The following is a 19,173-nucleotide window of genomic DNA, read 5'->3' as shown; positions in this document are numbered from 1 at the left end:
TTTAGTAAAAGAGACATTATCAAACTTAACCCTTTGGTAAAAAAAATACGAAATAAGATAGTGACCCGATTTAAAAATATCATAGAAGAACATCAAATACCAAGCGAATAGAAGAACAGCATAACAATAACCATTTTTAAAAAGGGACGGAATGCACTCCCAGAAAACTGTCGTGGAATAACCCTACTTGATAACTCTCTTAACGCATTCACAAGGGCTATTCTGGGGGAAAATCACCAAAATCACAAGAATAAGAGAAGAACAGGACTTCCGAAAAAACAGATCCACAATAGATGTAATATTCAAGGTCAAGCAAATATCAAAAGAATCCCTGAAATTCAATAAATCGGCGTATCATAGATATGACTAAAACTTTTGACAGAGTGCGCTTTAAAGATTCCCTGGAATTAAAGAGAACAAAAGGGCTAAGCCACAAACTGCTTAATGTAATACACAACGTAAACACCCATTGCAGAACAAAAATTAGAGTAGGACACATTGCAACGGAAGCCGTATACACAAACACAGGAATTAGATAGGGAGACTCACTCAGCCCTTTCATGTTTAATGTGCTAATGGATGAAATAACAGACAATCTTCTTGGAACGGCTGGATATAAAATGGGATGTACTTTCTTCCATGCCGTGTACCACGCTGACGAAGTCAATTTCCAAAGGTAACTCCGTTCTTTTAACAACAATGCAGCATCATCAACACAGAGAAGACTAAATGTAAAAAGAAAAGGGACCGATGAACTGCAAGCTGGAATCGACTCCAAGATCGTCGAACAAGTAAAACATTTCAAATATTTGGGAACAGAGATAACGAGCCATGGAAGTCTACCTCTCGAAGTAAGAGGACAAACAATAAAAGCGGCTCGAGTTTCGGAATGATTGAGAGAAATTGTTTAGAAAAACCAATACCTAAATACGGAAAGCAAAGTCAAGAAATCAGAATGCAATGCGGGATCTGGACATAGGAAGATGGGTGAGACGGATTAGAAGATTCTGGAACAAAGAACGGAGAACAATAGACTCGCAAAAACGCAAAAATGAACAATTCAGTGGGAATGAGGCCACAGGGAAAACCATCAAAGTGCTGGAGGGAATACTGGAACTCATCCTCCTGGGAGGACGTGTTGTGTTTAGAAATATTAAAAAGATACAAGAAGAAAACTTAGCTAGACTACCTGAATACCTACAAACTAATTAAAAATCGTAAGTGTCCCACATGAGAATGGCAATTTGTGGGCGGAGATCTATTTTCTGTACTTCAAAAATAKAATGAAATTTTTTGAAAATACCATTGTATAGATTATAATTCAGCAATAAAGATAATACAAGATATCATGCTCTGTTGCCCCAATTGGAAGCGTACAGTGTAGAACAAGTCTGTCGAAATGGAAATGTCGCCTARCCTAAATATGAATMAAMATTTTCAAACRTAGATTTCCTTCCCGGTCTACGTCGATTGGTTTTTTGACAAAAGCARAAAAATTAAATAAACATTCAGAAACTTATTGACAAAGGATACGTAAGTCGGAAACTTACAAAAACTATAAATAAATAAGTGACAGTGKAATCCGCCCAAAMGGGACAATTTTGAGCTAAAAAACACGCTAAATAAATTGAATTACTTGCTACTACTTGAACTGCTTACTAGTAATCTTTCCCGTTGTTTCCACCTCACATTATTAGCGATATACCCGAAAAAACTAAGTTTTAGCGTAGAAACTCGCAGTCGACTGTACCACAGTCGCATCCACGACTTACGACATTGGTATTGGAATGTTAATATTTTTTATCGTTTAAATGTGCAGCTTGTGATCTGATCAAATGCACCGACTGTGATTATGCGCCTAAAAATACGCGGAATCTGGGATCGCTCGCCAGCTTTATTTTCCGCTTGGGCGAGAGCCGGCAGCAAATTTTACTGGTTGGCCAGGAGATATTTATACTTTTAGTTGCAAGAGTTGGATATAATACATCTGTTTTACCAAATATTTCGTTTTCTTCTTTGGCCGAATATAATGTAAAATATTTATTAGCTATTTTTATTTAACATACAGGGTCGTTGTCGATGACCAGTACAGGATCCTTCGAAACTATGGCAGTTACGAAAAAGATTAAATGCACAAAGAATTGTAGTTTTGAATGCTCTACTGTAAGAAAAAGCACACATACACCACTTTGAATTACTTTAATTCCAAACACATATGAGCGATCTCATAACATCTGTCGGCCAGCTCGTCATCTACCAGACTAACCCCGCCTAAAAAGGTTCCTACTAGGTATTTCAACACTTATCCGTATAACCTGACACATAAACAAGCAGTGCCCTTATTTATGGGTTTCGCTCGAGTTTATGGTCGCCCCAGTGTTTTGCTTATAGAGCACGAATCAATTATCGACAACACTCGGCCATCCTGACCAATGGTCTGTCCCCAGACCCTAAACACATTCTACATACAAATTACACATTTTCACACAATTATTACAATCTTCCCCATACGTGGGCATAACTGACTATAGACTCTTGTCGTAAAGAATACAACGCTCATAACTAATACAACTTTTGCGAGGAGAGCAACATTTTTTTTCGCCATACACAAATGAGCAACACTTTACACACACAACACTTTATTTACATGAAATGGTCCCTTGTATTTTGCCAAAAGCTTGTGACTGACACCAGCGGGTGTGCATGTAATTTTGACCATAACTAATTCACCTTTTTTCAAGTGATAACTTTTTATGGGAGGGTGGACAGATTTTTTCTTGGTCACGGCGAGCCGAGTCCAGGCTCTTCGCGCCTGAGACTTGGGACGCACATATGCACTTTAAAATCAACATTTTTCTCTTAGTGCGGGTGCATCTGTAGATCTGACAAACTTTTCAAATACACATTGCGTTAATAAACTGACAGTGATTTTGAACTATTAATTATTGAGTGGAATATGATTGTGTTCGGTGCAGTTTATTTTATAACGCTGATAACAATGAAACGACAAATTAACCAGGGAGAAGCTCGGATACTGCAAATACTATTTCTAACCACTACTTTTAATAGTCTAGACTGTTTGTCTTGAAAAGAATGCCATACCAGATCCATGTTTTTGACTACAGTTGTTAAATCCCTATAGTCCCATTCGTCCTTGACATTTATTTTTATATTTCCGCCAGCAAGCATGCTTGTCTGGAACTTTATTTCATTTTTGACCAAATCTTCAGTTAGGGCATTGAAATTATCAATTTTGCTGATAATTACTGGTGATGGTTTATTTTCTGTATTGATTTGCTCCTGTTGTCGGGTGCTTTATGATGTTACGTTGCACCGGTTCTTTTGGAGAACTGCTTGCTTTTCTCTTCTTTGCATTCTTTACCCTAATCCATTCCGTTTCCCTACTTAGTTCTTCTTCGCCTGTGTAGTATTCATCTGCAATTTTTTCAAAGTTTGCGTGTGATAATTTACCCTCTAATACTGTATATTTAAGCATTAGTTGATCGTATAACTTCTGCAGAACATTTAATTGAGATTGAAGTTGTTCAACTTTATCATTGTCTGCATTTTTTTCCTTGTTAGACACTAATTTTACCATTATAATGGGTTTATTTATTGGTTTATTTTTAGTGTGAAAACTTGCATTGCTATACATTATGATTTGTTTTGATTTTGTTTTTGGTTTTGTCTCGAAAATAAAGTGTGCGAACAATTTATACTTTTTCAATTTCGTTCGCTAAGACATAGCATTGTTTCCATAGCAACAAATTATAACATCTTTCGATTTTTGACATTCGAATTTAAATGAAACTTAGAAATCTAACTTAATTTTACTGTGAAAATGAATTATTCGAATAAAGAAAAGCGCGACATGATTGAAACCTACATTAGAAGTGATAAAAATGCTAGACGAGTCTCTGATTACTATTTTGAGAGGCATTTTGACCGTCGTCAAAGGTCCTTGAAAACACTCAAACGATTATACGAAAATTTGGGCACTTATGGAAGTTTTACGCAGCCAAGAAATGAAGATAAAGCCATAAATGAAGCTGTGGAAGTTAATGTCTTGGCAATTGTAAGGCAGAATCCACAGATTTCAGCCAGAGATATCGCAGCAGAATCCGGGACTTTCCAAAGCACCGTGATGAGAGTTAAAAAAACACAAATTACATCCGTATAAATTATAAGCATTGCACTTTACATCCAGGGAATGAGGAGCTGCATGTGCAGTTTTGTACATGGTTCCGAAACAATTGCCAACAAGACATTCAATTCTCTTATAAAATATTGTGGACCGACGAAACTCGATTTACAAATTGTGGTATGTTTAATCGTCACAATGACCATCTTTGGAATCAAACAAATCACCACCACGTTGAGCAAAGAAGACCACAAGTTAAATTTGGGTTCAACGATTGGAGCAGAATGGTAGGTTCAAAAATTCTTGGACAATTTATTTTTGAAGGCACCTTAAATGGTAGTCAGTATCTTCAATTCATTCGGAATAACCTGGATTTTATGTTGAACGACTTACATTTAGAAGCATGACGTAATATGCAATGCTTTCAATTTGATGGGTCTCCTCCGCATTATTTTTCCCAAGTTTGGAACCACCTGGACGTAACATTTCCTGGGGCTTGGATTGGACGAAACGGCCCTATTTTGTGGCCATCTCGATCACCGGACCTTTTACCTTTGGATTTATTTTTGTGGGGAGCCGTAAAAAACACAGTTTACAAAAACAAATATTCCCTTTTAAATGCACTTAAAGAAGTTGTTGTTAGAGAATTTGAAAATATTGATCCACAAGAAAAGCAACTTATTCAGTTTGAAGGCGTCGTAATGTTTGCATTAATAATAATGGTGGACTTTTTGATAATGTTTTAAAATAAAGTTAAAGTTTATAGAGTTTAATTTTAATTACTATTGGTATGATTTAATTTTTGTAATAAACACTTTAAATAAACAGCCGACTTAATTAAAATAAACTTATTGTCAACTTCATAGTATTTTTTTCAGACTGCTGTTTGGGTATTTCGCCTAAAAAAATTTGGTCTCAGAATTTCCTCAGGTCTTTTATTACAGATTTATAAATAGTGCAATTATTTCGCAATCAGGACGAATTATTTATCAAAAAGTAATCAAGAACTATCACCTAGAGGGTATCCTGCAACACACTTAGGCTCAAGCTGTAAGAGAACATTTCAATAAGTAAAAAAAAATATTTGAAAAAATTGCCTTGACGTTTCGATACCTATTTTCTCCTATCGTTATCAAAGGACCTACATTAACCTAAAAAAGAGTATGTTAATAACTTGTGCAACAATAGTAGGATAATAAAGTATATAAAAATTAGCTCTGATAATTCGTCTGTGCAAATTGTTAGTTATGTTGAAAATTCTGTCGTTTTTAAAGGCAAAAATTTTTGAGCCGAAATACCCAACAAGTATGATATATGACGGGTAATGAAACAATTACTATTTTCTATGATAATATAATTCATTACTTTTATAAAATCACAAACGTTAACATACTCTACATAATAAGTTCACACAGCAAGAAAGTGTTTTAATTACATTTGCATGTACATTGCAACAATAGTCTAACAGCATTTGTCAATAAATATATTAAGACTTAACAAAATTTCGTTATCAAAAATTAGGAGCCGAAATTGTCGATCGTTGAATTGAGTTGTTCGACTTACTTAAAGCTTTATGGACAATCCAAACTAATGATATGAAAAATTCCGGGAAAGGAAAGGAAAGAATATACTATTTCGTCTAAATTACATGTACGTTAAATCATGAGTTGAAGGTAACATTCGAGAAACAATTTCTAAATCAAATTTAATCAAGTCTATAAAAACGCATAATTTTTAACTTGTGATTAAATCTTTATCAAAAGGAATTAAAAAGTAATTCTGGGTCTCAGTGAAAGTTGCATACACTCACAGGCCCCGAAAATAAAGTGGGTATAATGTAGATTAAATCTAATACGAAATAGGGCCGAAGATAAATACCAATAAAAATAAACTGTAGCGCCATTTGACACCATTAAACTTAAAACTATCACTAATCTGAAATGTCTATGTTTGACGATCAGTCCAAAGTCGATAAATTGTAACGTACATCAGTACGATAAGTAAATATATAGTATTAAGTAAATTAAATTACAAGTGCATTAATAGTCTGCCTCTAATTCTCATTGAGTAAAATTATCATTATTAAAAATTTTGATTATAGGAGATTTTAGAACTTGCTTATATATTGTGTGATCGTTTAAAATAGAATCTTTAGGGAATAATAAATATTTAGAATATAAAGTTCATTAACAAACTACGCGTACGCATTTCGATTATGTGCATACTATGAGATAGATCAAACATACACTCTTCATACATTTTCAAACGTAAGACCTCAATTCAGCAAATATTAAACACTGTATTGAAAATACTATAGTTCGTGTTAAATTAAACATATTAAATAAGGAACTTAGTTATAGTATGTTCATACAACATGGTGATTAAAGATAACAAATAAACTAGAGTTTTGCAGCATCTTTGAAGAGAAATCATGGAAGAATGGTAATTAGGAAGATAACATTAAAGAACGTCAGCGCCATTAAAACCGTAACTTTAAAGTAATAAGGTGTAAAAATAGCAATAGCCTAAATAGGTTCGGAAGCGGTAGAAGACTGGATAATTGAAGACGGCCTGTCTGTAGAATAGTGTGATAAAACCGAGCCTCTGTCTAGTCTTTGGCGGCGAATATACGGACTGAATTCGTGTTAAAATAATATTATATTCAGGTTTTTTGAAACCTCTTAGTTTATTTTTAAATCGGTGATTTCACTTACCGCCTAGGAATTGAGGTAGAACATGTTTAATCTAAGTTATTATCAGATCCAGCATATAAACTTTTGGCAATTGTACTGAGTCTTGCAATTCTGCTACTGTTCGTTTGATAGGAGCCGGGAATATTTCGGTACGAATGACCTAAAAAATACATAATGCCATAATCTAAACAGTCGAACTTGTTAGTCTAAAAGTTGGTTTACATGCTCAAGCCATCTGCACAAACTGGATTGCACAAGCCAGATTTGAGCAAAACTGTATTTGTTGACAACAGGATGGAAAATTTGGGCGAAGAACTAACTAAATTATTTTGAAATTTTGTGTTGTCGAAGAATGAGTATGGTACGCTTTGCGTTTCTCACAAATTGAATATAACTGACGCTTAAGTGTGTACATCTAAAAACAGACTAAAATTTTCCCAAAAATTAGGTAATATTTTTGCATGGGATGGGGACTGGCGCCGGAAACAACACATTTTTTTTGATTTGTTAGCATTCACTTGTCCGCTGGTGGTACAAGAGGTGTCACCAATGCACGCCGTACCTCTGTATGAATCCCTTTTCCAAATCCAAATTTATGGCTTTGTTTTTCTATTTACCCCAAGATTTTATGTTACAGGGTGCATAGGTCATTTGAAAAACTGCGAAGATATGTAGGCAATTTCAAGCTCATATTTACAGTGGCGTTCTGAACAAAATTATCTGTTAATCCAATTATTTAAATCAATAAGAAATTTGATAATATGTGGAATAAACGGTAATATTAGGAAATAAGTACCTTAAAGTCAGATAAGAACAATATTAAAAAGAGAACCCCATACGCGCTAGAAATATTTCATTCAACACCCATAATATCATAAGATTGAACATCGGTTAAGACGCTCAAGCCAATGCTCCGATATCAAGTGGATTTTCTGTCAGGATAGATTTTACTCAAGCCAAATTTTTCGGCATACACAGACTTCAAACCTGCGTTTACACGCAACGATTTTATTGTGCGATCGGGATTGTGCAAACCGATTTGCGTAAACATCTTGAGCGTGTAAACGGTCCTTAACAGTAGATGTGCAATGAGATTTATTAAAAAAGGTATCATAAGTCAAAGAATCGTTGATAATTTATCATCAGTTTTTGTCAACATGGTTTATTGAGTGTTATTCCATAGCTTATATACAGGGTGTCTCGTAAACCTTCTACAATACTTCGCATGATGAAAGATCAATCTCGGGCAAGTCAGAAAATGGACAAAATATTTTATTTGTATTTGAGTTTCGGGAATCGTCGTAATTCAAAAGCAGCAGTAGGATGGAATGAAATATAAGATATAAGGAATATGAATTAAATTGAAGGTTTTGCCAAAAAAAATCTTGTGAAGAACTTTGGGGTAAACTAAAATACAATAGCAGTTTTCGATATAAGGGCGAAAAGTGTGGTTTTTCGAACCACGACAGCGTTTGACACCCGAGACGAAGTCTGGGGCATCAATCGGTCAGTAGTTCGAAAAACATATTTTCGCCCTCGTATCGAACAACATTTTTCATTCGAATAGAAGACATAAAACGAATCATGAGTTATAATAAATAAGAATAGCCAAAAATTAAAGGCATCAACTTCATATTTTAAATCTGATGTTAATGTCGTTCGTGAAATTGTCTCGTTTTGAGGTTTGTAATTTTTCAAAAGCGTACTTTTGTAACCATATACACCCGAAGTGCTGCTTTCACGGATGGTGTTCGAATAAGTTGCATTTTTGCATGACATTTGCGCCATATTTAAAAATATCGTGCTTTTTGTGTGGCAACATCGGCGAGTGTAGAAAAGTAGATCGACTTTGGGACTGAACTTGTAACAAAGTTATAATTTACAAATTCCAAGTAAACTTTAAATTCGAATCAATAGTTGTAGATAAACTTACGGAATTAATTAAAAAAGCATGTCAGTTACTTTTTAAGGAAAATACTTAATGGTCGTTTTCGGGCGAAAGTGTTGTTTTTCGACGCAGCGACAGCGACGGCGTTACACAACTCGACTTCGTCTCGGGTGTCAATTCGTCAGGAGTTCGTAAAACGGATTTTCGCCTTCGTATTGAACAACATTTTATTCGAATGAAAAACATAACACGAATCATGAGTTATAATAAATATGAATAGCCAAAAATAAAAAGCATTAACTTCATATTTGAAATCTGATATCAATGTCATTTTTGAAATTGTCACGCTTGGACGTTTGTCATTTTTCAAAAGCGTACTTTTGTACGCATTTACAAGTGGAACAATGAGTGTTAAAAATGCAAGTGCTGTTTTCACTGTATGTTGTTAAATAAATAAATAAATTGCACATTTTGCATGAAATTTGTGCTATTTAAAAAAATCGCGTTTTGCTTGTGGCAACATCGGCGAGCGCAGAAAAATAGAACCATTTGAACGACTTTGAGACTGAACTTGTAACAAAGTTATAATTTACAAATTGTAAGTAAACTTTAAATTATAATTAATAGTTTTTGATAAACCAATGTTATTAATTTAAAAAGAATATCGATTACTTTTTAATGAAAATACCTTAAAAAATATAATGACACTGACAGGTTTAATTTGTCACATTTACTTTTACGCACATGTGCGTAAAAGTGCGGTAAAGTAAAACAAATGAACAGTAAAGAAAAGTGCTTTTTTTATTATCGCTTCTGATCGAAAAATGGCACTTTTTGATTCATTCGAATAAAAAGGGTATTTGCTACTTATTATTTCATAAGCGTAATAGCACGGACTATTAATTAACTGATGTCAGTTATGATCGATTTAAAAAGTGTAAATTTCTTTCAAAAGGCTTTAAAAAAAGATGAACCTTTTACCAGTCAAGTAACGAAGTAACGTTTACAGGACACCCTGTACACGCATAATATTTTATAATTTTATTAATATAAAAGTTACGAAATACTTCCATTTTGGTATTCCGCTTTATCGTAAATGTTTCGTGGGATTTCCAATTGGTAATAGTTTCAACATTAAGTTTTGAGCACAAATTCATATATCGACAAGAGCAATCATTATCAGTTCGTAATAAAACATTCTAAAAAGACAAATATCGGTCAATGCAAAACCCCAATTTGAGAGAAATACGCAAGGGAATAACGTTAATATTTAATTTTGAACTCTTTAAAAAGAAGTTTTAATTAAAATACTAAAATAAAGTGAATCATACTTGTTAAACTCTAATGCGATCCCGGAACATTCTGAGAAAATTGAGTCAAGTTTTGCTGACCGCCTGGAACTTTCCAGTAATCATTTAGGACAGAGGCACTGCAACCATCTGGGTGCTGGATTATGTTAGGAAATATACGATGAAAAACTGGTTCTGGAAAGTCCAATATTTCAATAACGTAACACTAAAAATAATTTACCAACCTGCTAGGAGCGCTTGGGCTTCGGTATGTCTCCAATAAAACGAGCTACACTCAGGATTTGAATACTCTCTCCTATGATCTCTTCCATGCAGATTAAGGCCTTTGTAAGTGTTTGCAAAGCTGGGTCGGCGCGGTTCTTTTCGTTGAATCTAGTGTAGAAGCTTTTTCTTCTGATTCTATCAATAACCGAAGTCATATAATCATTAGTAGGAGAGAGAAAGGTCGAGCCATCATCGGTAGTTGTCAAGGAATTTCGATTTTCATTACTATTTTGCAAATCATTTAAGCCTTCCTACTTGGGCCTGCTGGCTGTTCTGAAGCCGACCCACTTTGTCGCACGGTTGTCGGTTTAGATCTAGCTTCAAATTTCTTCTAACCGATTTAACTTCCTGACTTATTTCATCGCTAATGTTTTGAAAAACTTTAACGGTTCAGATAGACTGTCTAAATTCAAACTCCTCCTGAACAAATTTACCTCCATCTTGGACTTGCTTTTCTCATTAGCAGCAGATACCTGACTTAAACTGTCGGTTTTTGCATAATCGTAAGTGTTTCGAAACTATCTGACTGTTCTCTAAGGCGTTTAAGTGCGTTGTCTGCTGAATACTTTTTATTCATTGTGTCTTTGGTGTCAGCAGAATCCTGTATAGCGCTGCTTCTCAACTTTTCCAGTTTTTTCTCGATGACTACAGCAGCTTGTTTTTATGCGCCTTATTGTTATGGTATACCTAATGCTTCTTGTTCAATTGATAATCTTAATTCCCCTGCTATTTGTGCCTGCCCAAATTGTCCCCATTTCTCAACTAATTTAGCTAAATGCCCAGAAAAATGCTGAAGTGGACATATTAAATGCGATTGATTGACGAAGAGTAATTTCAGGTTCATTCAGATAATTAAGGTAAATAACAGACTCAGCACCATACCATACAATGAGGATGCTAGTTACAAGTATTTGAGTACGATAGCTAGCATCAACTAAATCTCTAGTTGGAATTACTCAGCGTCTTGCTAAGCGTGACTCTATTTCTAGGCTTTTTACTGCTTCAGCTCCAGCAATGCTCTCTGTTAGAAAAGCAGTATTAACATCATTTTACTGACATTGCGTTTCAAACCTAGCTTGTAATGGATTAGTAACACGCCAAGCCATAATTACATAAAAAGGAATGGAAACTACTACTATGATAGTTAATTTAGGCAATAAAATAAATTTTACTAAAAAAAATATGCTCATAAAGCTAATATCAATGAGCAAAGTCAATAGAGAACCACTGAGAAACTCTCTAATACTATCTAGTTGACGTGCACGTGCTACTAATGCATCAACTTGCCGGTTCTTAAAATAGAGTAAAGGTAAAGGAAGTAAATGTTTTACCAATTTAATGACGAGTACAATATCTATACGTGCCTATATATGGATATATTGATATTCTCGTAATGCCTTAAAGAATACCTCAAAAATACTAGTAATTACTAAGCCCAAAATCAGCACATCTAAGGAGCTATAGGTTTGATAAGCGAGTACCTTATCCATGACAATTTGAAATAGTAGAGAAATTATTAAAGCAAGTAATTGTGATATAAATAAAAGTCAGAATATTTAACATAAAATGTGACAATATTTCTAAAATGCTATTGGTATAAACCAAGTTATGTTAAACTTTGACGCAACATATAAAATAATAACTTGGCCATTCCAAGCTGCTGCTTAGAGTATAACTCAGTGTTGGGTTTATATGGGTGTTGAATTAAACCATGAGTTTCATTCCTTTTCGCTACTATTCGATACTCGCCATCAGTTGCAAGAAATACTACTGGAAAATCCTTATCTGTAAGCTTATCATATAATAGCTTTCTGGATTAAGTTTGACTTGACAAATTTTATTAAGCTTCTTGAGACCAGAACTCGCGAGGATACAATGCAGCTCTACAAGGAATGAGAACCACCCACGCCAGGGACATACAAAACTAGTGAGCGCCATGTGTCGGAATCTTCCAATCCTATGTGCAAAGGTGGTCTCACATGATAGCGGGCTTCGGTTTGAATGGAAGTTTAAGGTGGAAATCCCAACAAAAGAAAGTTGGCAAAATATTACAGTGGCTGCCCGAAAGGAGGTGCAATGTTGGTACACCGACGACCCAGGGGCGTCCATTACAGAATAGTCTGGTATATGCGTGTATTGGCAAGACACCAACAGGGGAGCACACTTTTAGCTGGAAAGCTGGAGGATAGTGTTTCCGGCGGAATCACATGCAATCCTCGAGGTTGCCCCAGATAGGGAAGTTACAGAAGGATTAGAGGGAGTGATTGGGACGTGGCAGAACAAAAACAAGAAAACCTGGTGTAGATAACAGGTAGCAAGCGCTCTTAATGAGTGGGGTTTTAGAGCCATCACAGAGAGGTGGACACAGCCCAAGGGGAACCACAAGTGACGCCAAGCCAACATCCAAATTTTTTATGTCAAGGAGGCGTTGGCCCCTGAGAACTCTGGTTGGGGTCATGACAGGCCACTGTAGCATGAACACATACCTATACCTACTAGGAATTGTTGAAAGCACCGTGTGTCCACAATGTGTAATAGCGGAGGAAACATCATATCGCGTATTAGGAGTCTGCCATTGCTGGTCGTCTACTAGGAGATGCATCCTTGGGGCATTTCGCCGGACCAATCCTGTCCCCCCACAATACTACTACTACTTCTACTACTACTACTACTACTACTACTACTAGACCAGAACCAATATTTAGATAAAATGAGAATAGTACATCTTTTGTAAAAACTGTAGTGAAACAACTGACTACAAGCTGGACCACTACGACCCGTACTTATAAACGATGCTCAAGCCGATACTCAGCTCATGCTTCGCCAAGTTTGAGATCGTTCTTAACCGAGAGAGACTATTTATCAACAGTACTTCGTGAATTCTCGGTGAAATATTGGTCGAGTATAGCAATTTAAAGACTTTCGTATTTATTTGGTAATTTTATATTGGGACTGTTGGCGAACTTGGCGAATCTAAGATGTCGTCAATGTTATTATGTAAATATGTCTTCTGAATCGCTGAAAGCCTGACTTATATAACGAAGATCACCGGACACAAGCTACAATATAATATACACTTTATGTACGAAAATAGACATGTAATTATAGAAACTTTGCTCCTTGTTGCATATAATCTCTAGAATAGAAAACTACTTGTATATAATCTTAAACATACCAGCAATTGAGTAATGGGTGATATTTGATATTGCTAATCCACGATTATCCGCTTTCAATAATGGTTCGTTTAAACTTTATTTCGATTGATCAACTCAATAATAGTGGCCGTTGAAAACCGAAACCTTTTCCGAAATTCTACATCCGAGAAAACTCAAAAGGATTTTTTCCATCTCGTATATATATTTTACTAACACGTTGACTTCCTTATACTGTCCATTCTTATATTGTATACGATAGTAAAATAAAAAAAATTAAAATGTAAAAACATAACATAAACAGTAATATAACCTTAAAACCCGTTTGACGGTTCGACGAAAAATCTCGACCAATGGCTGGGCAGAAGCAATACTCAAGCCACCGTCGACCGATACTTCAGCAAGCAAAACTGTGAACACTGGCTTGAGAACGATAATAGTTTATAAAACGCAATCGAAGCCAAGTCACTTGAGACTCGACTCAGGCTTGAGCATCGTTTATAAATAAGGACCTACGTATACTATTTCAACTTTAAAACCAGGTGCGACCACCACGAGGCAAATCTGCAGCAACGAAAATCATACTATTGATTCTCCCCTTATATAAATTTAATTTGGGTTTCACAGTCTCCCTTCTATAAAAAGACAACCACTTCTTACAACTTAAGGTATCTTTATCTTGGTTTAAGTTCTGCTTAAGTAGATTTGTACCACTTCTAGCTCCTGATGATTGGTACTTACTGATGTGCCCTAAACATGACGAGCGTGTCCTCTTAAATTGGGGGTCCGATAAATTTATTGTGGAGAAGCCTGTGTGCTATTCACCTTCATTCGTTTAATAATGCAAATTATCATGCATAATAAGTGTGCCAAATTTTAAAACCATCGGATGACTATCAAAAAAAATATATTTAAAAAAATCTTTTTTAAAAGCTAACTTTCTCGCCCGGTAGATCCGGTATTATTGGGTTTTCGCAAACCTATTATAGGAATTTGTCACACTCACGTTTGCTGTAGAGTTGCCTCGTTAAGTGTTGGTCGCACCATTTCCGGACACCCTGTAAATTGAATCTTCGCTAATTATTTTATCAATTTTTAAAATTACAAAGGCACCTCTGTTCCGGACACCCTTTTACATTTGTACCCCAGTTAAATTTGTAAAAACTTCTGAGTTGTTTTTAGTTGTCATTACTGCTGGAAATTGTGCAAGTTGTTCTGATTGTTGCATACTTGATATTGCTTGACTAAGAATACCAACATTAGCCCGTTTAATATTATTACAACAAACTTGAGAAGCCATTGTTTTCACTGCAAGTTTTCTATATGATAAGCACTCCTGTTCATAATCCAAGAATTTTTGTTGTAAATTAGGTATATCATCAGCTAATCTAGCTAATAATTGATTAGCTTGTGCCTGGGTTGATTTTGATGATACCTTTTTAATATTATTCTGTACTAATTGTTGGTACAGCAAATGCGGAATCGCTGCGATTTTCCCTATAGCTAGTTTGTTACGCACTTGTTGTATAGTTTTACAATATAATGCACTGTCCTCAAAGTTATCAGATATACATGATCTAATTCCGCAACTTCGAGCATGTTTTAACACTAATTTTTGAAATGCATCTACTAAAGTAGCTGATTGAATATCCAGTTGTCTACTTATTGCCTGATTATCCGATAATAGTTCAGAAGATTGTGGTTTACATCCTGTCCATTTTCTCACGAGCAATATACCTACGGTCAGAAAACCATTCATATCAGTATTGTTCAGCCATTGATCCCCCATCTTTAGCAATGTTGGTACAGTTTCACACTGGTTAAGAGATGGATGCTGTTTTACTGGTAGATCTGCTTGTAATAATGATAAAGATTCTGAGGGCTTGTAGTTCATGATATCTGATATCCAACTAACAGATACTATAGATGAAATTAGAATGCCTAGATTTTCCATTAAATTGATAGGCCAGAACTGCAACCTACTACTGACCCCTGAAGATGCAACATTAAAGGAGCTATTTTCTGTATCTATTGTTTTCTCTTGGTTAAGTACAATATGAGATTCACCTTCTACTAATGAACTTGTATTACTAATTTTCATATTAGATATGTTTTGATATTCTTTTATGTAATTTAATGATCTCGTTCTTCGATTATCTATTTTCTGTTTTTTATTAGATGGTTGATTATGTGAATCTGTCATTGGATTAAATTGTTGTGTGTTTTTGACCAGTTCTAGCAAATCATTTAATCTCTTTTTGAGAAAATTTATTTTATTTTTGTCAGCAAAATTGGCACTATTTTGGTTATTTGTGTCCAGGTTAGATAGTGCTATTTCGCGTAGCGTCTTATTTATTTTATCAAAAAATGTTTTGGCACCAGGTTGAGCCATTATCTGAGCAAGCTCGTTTACAGTCTTTTCTATCTCATCAAATGTTTGCTTATCAAGTTGAGAACTAGATATATCATCATGAGATTTTTGTAAATAATCTGCTAACTCTTGCAGTGTTTGACTATTAGATAGTGGATTAGAAGTATGCGAAATATCCTTATTGGCATGTACTTCATATTCTATAACATCTTTAGCTATGTTTGCCGCTTTATTAAAAACAAGTGTAATAGGGATTATCGCGCGTGAATCAGTAATAGATTTTAAATTACTTATATATTTAAGTATTTGTTTATTTGCGTCATTAAGCTTATTTTCAGAATCCTTTTTATCTTTAGCATATTTCAGTTCCATAATCAGAATATACTCATCTTGTGGTACATCAGAACCCATGTACTCACGTCGACATATTAAAAGATCAATTCGACCTGATTTAGATGGATTTGCTTCTGGTAGGACTTTTATGGTTTTGAGTTGATCATGTTTACCAAAAAACGTTCCATGTAATATAGCTTGAAAATCACTCTCACTATTGACCATATCTTGTACAGATATTAGAGATTTGGATAATTCCTCTAGTTCGGTATTGATGTTACCTCGAGAGAAAAAGTTTGCTATTCTTAATGTAGAAGTTAGTTTTTTATAGTCATGAATTTTTATAAACCTTGATACATCACGATGATCAAACACTTCTATATTTTGGAAAAAATATAATTTTTTATCATCTTTACCTTTAGTTTTATCATCTGTTCTTATTCTTTCATCTGGTGACCATCCTAATTTCGAATTATGATTTACTTTTATATCAATTTTAGTAAGACTATTAATTTGCACATTATTAGGTAATTTAATTTTATCAAGATTTACATCTTGAAATTTTCCATTATTGCTACTTTCAACTAAGTTTAACATTATCCATCCATTAGAATTTTTCGCTTGAAAAACAAATGTAGTTACTGTATTCCCTGCGTTATGTACATATAACTTTTCTACACCATCTTCTGATAAAAATTCTCCTAAAATTAATCTGCTGAGATAATTGTCATCAGTTTTAATTGCTAAGTTGGAAATAGAGTAATACAAATGTTTTAATTCCTTTTCAATATTGCTTCTAATATTTGCATGAGTTTTAGTGCTATCATGCATATTTCTTATCAATGGATTAATTAATCCTTCAGGCTGTGGTATGTTTTCTCTCTTAATATTGATAGCTTTATCAACATCATCAGAATCAATCTTAGAATTAATCCCAACAATTACAGCTTGATCAGATATGGTTCTCATACTAAGATTATAAAGGTAACCGGTACCCTTTGCCTGATCAATAGCACTAGCAGAAGAGGTTTCATCTGCTTTAAACTCTATAACTATTGGAATTGCTCTCCAATTTTTATTGTGACTGTTATCCTTACGAGAGAGTAATATTAAATCAGCGTAACCTTTTCCAGCAATACGCTCTACATAAATATCTAAGTAATAATGATATTTAAAATTCAAAGACAAAATTCCATATAAGAATCCCTGAAATGCAGCCTCTGATTTTATTTCAAAACCAAATTTGTTTTCTTTCTTAAACTTGGATTTACCCTTCTTGGATGTGTCTTGCATTTTCAATGAATTGTACACTTGCAACAATCCTTGGGAAATTGTCTTTATGCCAAACATAACATTATCTATATTATTACTCGCAAGATCTTCTAGATGTTTTAAGTCAATGTCAGTATATTCTATTTTCTGAAACTCTCCAGAACCAGGAGGTTTATGCTGATAGTTGTTGTTTGTTTTCGATAATTCCTTTACAGAGAGTGAATGATCAGTCGCTATATAAAAGATACTTTCTACTATTTGATAATTGTGTGTTATACCCAGTTTTGTTGACATTGCGTCTAGTTCAGACTGACTATATCTACCCTCCAACATCAGATTTTTCCGAAAATTTTTCATATCGTTTTCAGTATAACCTTTGTTAGAATTTATTTTATGGTCTTCAGCAATAAACGTTTTTAATACTAGCGTATGGTCATTTTGTTTAAAGCAAATTTTCAGAATTTTGGTATTAACCGTATTATGGCCCTGGGGTGTTAAAACATCTATTTTTTCAACTTTAGTATAAATATCTTTTTTAATATTAGGAAACTGAGGTATTGTATAAAGTGATCCTAAAATAAAATTAGGCCAGAATTCTGGTTTTGATGGTCCAAGAATAGTGGGAGTTTTTCGTAAGATTAGACTCAAATGTTCTGCAAAACCTTGAGGTTTGCTTGAATCAAAACCTCTATTAGAATCATCATTACTGGTTTGGGGTCGAATAGACATGCAACCACATTCTTCTTGATATATACCACGTGATATTCCTGAATCAGTACTATCAAAAAAAAGTTTAATTATTTCATCCTTAGGCTTATTACTTTCATTTTCTAGTAAAGCTGCAGCAGCAGTTGATGTAGAAGGAACACCACTCAGTGTGCCAGCTCCTCTGTTCTTCATACTCATGCAGCACAAGACCCTCCTACAACAAAAAAAAGTAACCTCATTTTTTATAAGTAATTTTACCTGGAACTGAACTGAGTTATTGCGCCGCACACTTGGGTATTAACAATATAAAACTGATGGAAAATTTAAAAATCAAGAATGCGCTGGTTTGTCACAATACCTCTTTACTCTGCGTTATGAAGCATTTGTTTATCTGGATTATTTGTGTTCAGTCCGAAAATACTACCGCCGAGCGAGTATTCTAGAACATCTTAGGTTAGGACTAAAGCTTAGGTTAGGAGCTAAACGTAGGAATACGATCCCATTAATGCGCATGCGTTAACTGCAGATTTTGGCTGCTGATCAGCTGGGTGATTAACAGTGGAGTGGGTGCTATCTATTTCACTCTTAATCTATGCCGTTTATGTTCATGTTTCGTATTTGAAATTTTCGGAATTTGAAATCTATTATTATGTATAGATATTAGACCATCGACCTTCCAAAATTGGTGCGTGTTTCTTCTGAAATTCGGCCTTCCCAGCATAAGGCGTGCAAAGGCAACATCAAATCCCAAAGTTTTGATTTCCCGCCAAAATGATTTTGCTGAATGCAACCACAGAGAGACGTCGGCCAAAAATCCAGAGGATCTTCTGATTGTTTGCATGCGTTGGTTTTGTACATATGTCCATAAGAGGACTCTGAACATACAGTATTTTACAGTTAAGATTATTCCGTCAATTTTCAATCTTTCAGTTTATCAATGTTTTCAATTTGCAATCATAAGCATTTTGATACTGAAGCAAACTAGTTTGATAACTGTGATATTTATCTTTGTTTTACAATGATGGAGCATAACGTGGCTCG

General features: G+C 34.6%; 2 protein-coding genes across 5 annotated transcripts; one reads left to right on the top strand and one right to left on the bottom strand.

Annotated features, from left to right (window-relative positions):
- The first annotated feature begins 3,780 nt into the window (after positions 1–3,780).
- LOC125504056 lies at positions 3,781–4,863 on the top strand. 2 transcript variants are annotated; one of them, XM_048665394.1, is made up of 3 exons: positions 3,781–4,150; positions 4,208–4,428; positions 4,541–4,863. In XM_048665394.1, coding segments are annotated over exons 1-3 (531 nt in total). In that variant the 5' UTR covers positions 3,781–3,841; the 3' UTR covers positions 4,542–4,863. The 2 variants fall into 2 exon arrangements, with proteins under 2 accessions (XP_048521351.1, XP_048521350.1); XM_048665393.1 differs by having other exon boundaries at positions 4,208–4,863.
- Positions 4,864–5,478: 615 nt separating this feature from the next.
- Positions 5,479–18,376, bottom strand: LOC125504055. Of its 3 annotated transcripts, XM_048665392.1 has the most exons (5): positions 18,246–18,376; positions 10,257–18,202; positions 10,054–10,206; positions 6,856–6,994; positions 5,479–6,775 (listed from the first exon to the last, which is right to left on the bottom strand). In XM_048665392.1, the coding sequence occupies exon 2, from the start codon at positions 18,151–18,153 to the stop codon at positions 14,581–14,583; it is 3,573 nt and encodes a 1,190-aa protein (XP_048521349.1). In that variant the 5' UTR covers positions 18,154–18,202; positions 18,246–18,376; the 3' UTR covers positions 5,479–6,775; positions 6,856–6,994; positions 10,054–10,206; positions 10,257–14,580. The 3 variants fall into 3 exon arrangements, with proteins under 3 accessions (XP_048521349.1, XP_048521347.1, XP_048521348.1); XM_048665390.1 differs by having other exon boundaries at positions 10,257–18,376; XM_048665391.1 differs by lacking the exon at positions 10,054–10,206 and having other exon boundaries at positions 10,257–18,376.
- Positions 18,377–19,173: the final 797 nt, after the last annotated feature.

Source organism: Dendroctonus ponderosae, unplaced genomic scaffold (assembly GCF_020466585.1).
Source record: "Dendroctonus ponderosae isolate FM_Combo_2020 unplaced genomic scaffold, Dpon_F_20191213v2 Dpon_F_20191213_346, whole genome shotgun sequence".
In the NCBI taxonomy this organism is placed as follows: domain Eukaryota; kingdom Metazoa; phylum Arthropoda; class Insecta; order Coleoptera; family Curculionidae; genus Dendroctonus; species Dendroctonus ponderosae.
Note: the sequence above shows the minus strand (reverse complement) of the source record. Positions and strands in the feature narration are given on the sequence as shown.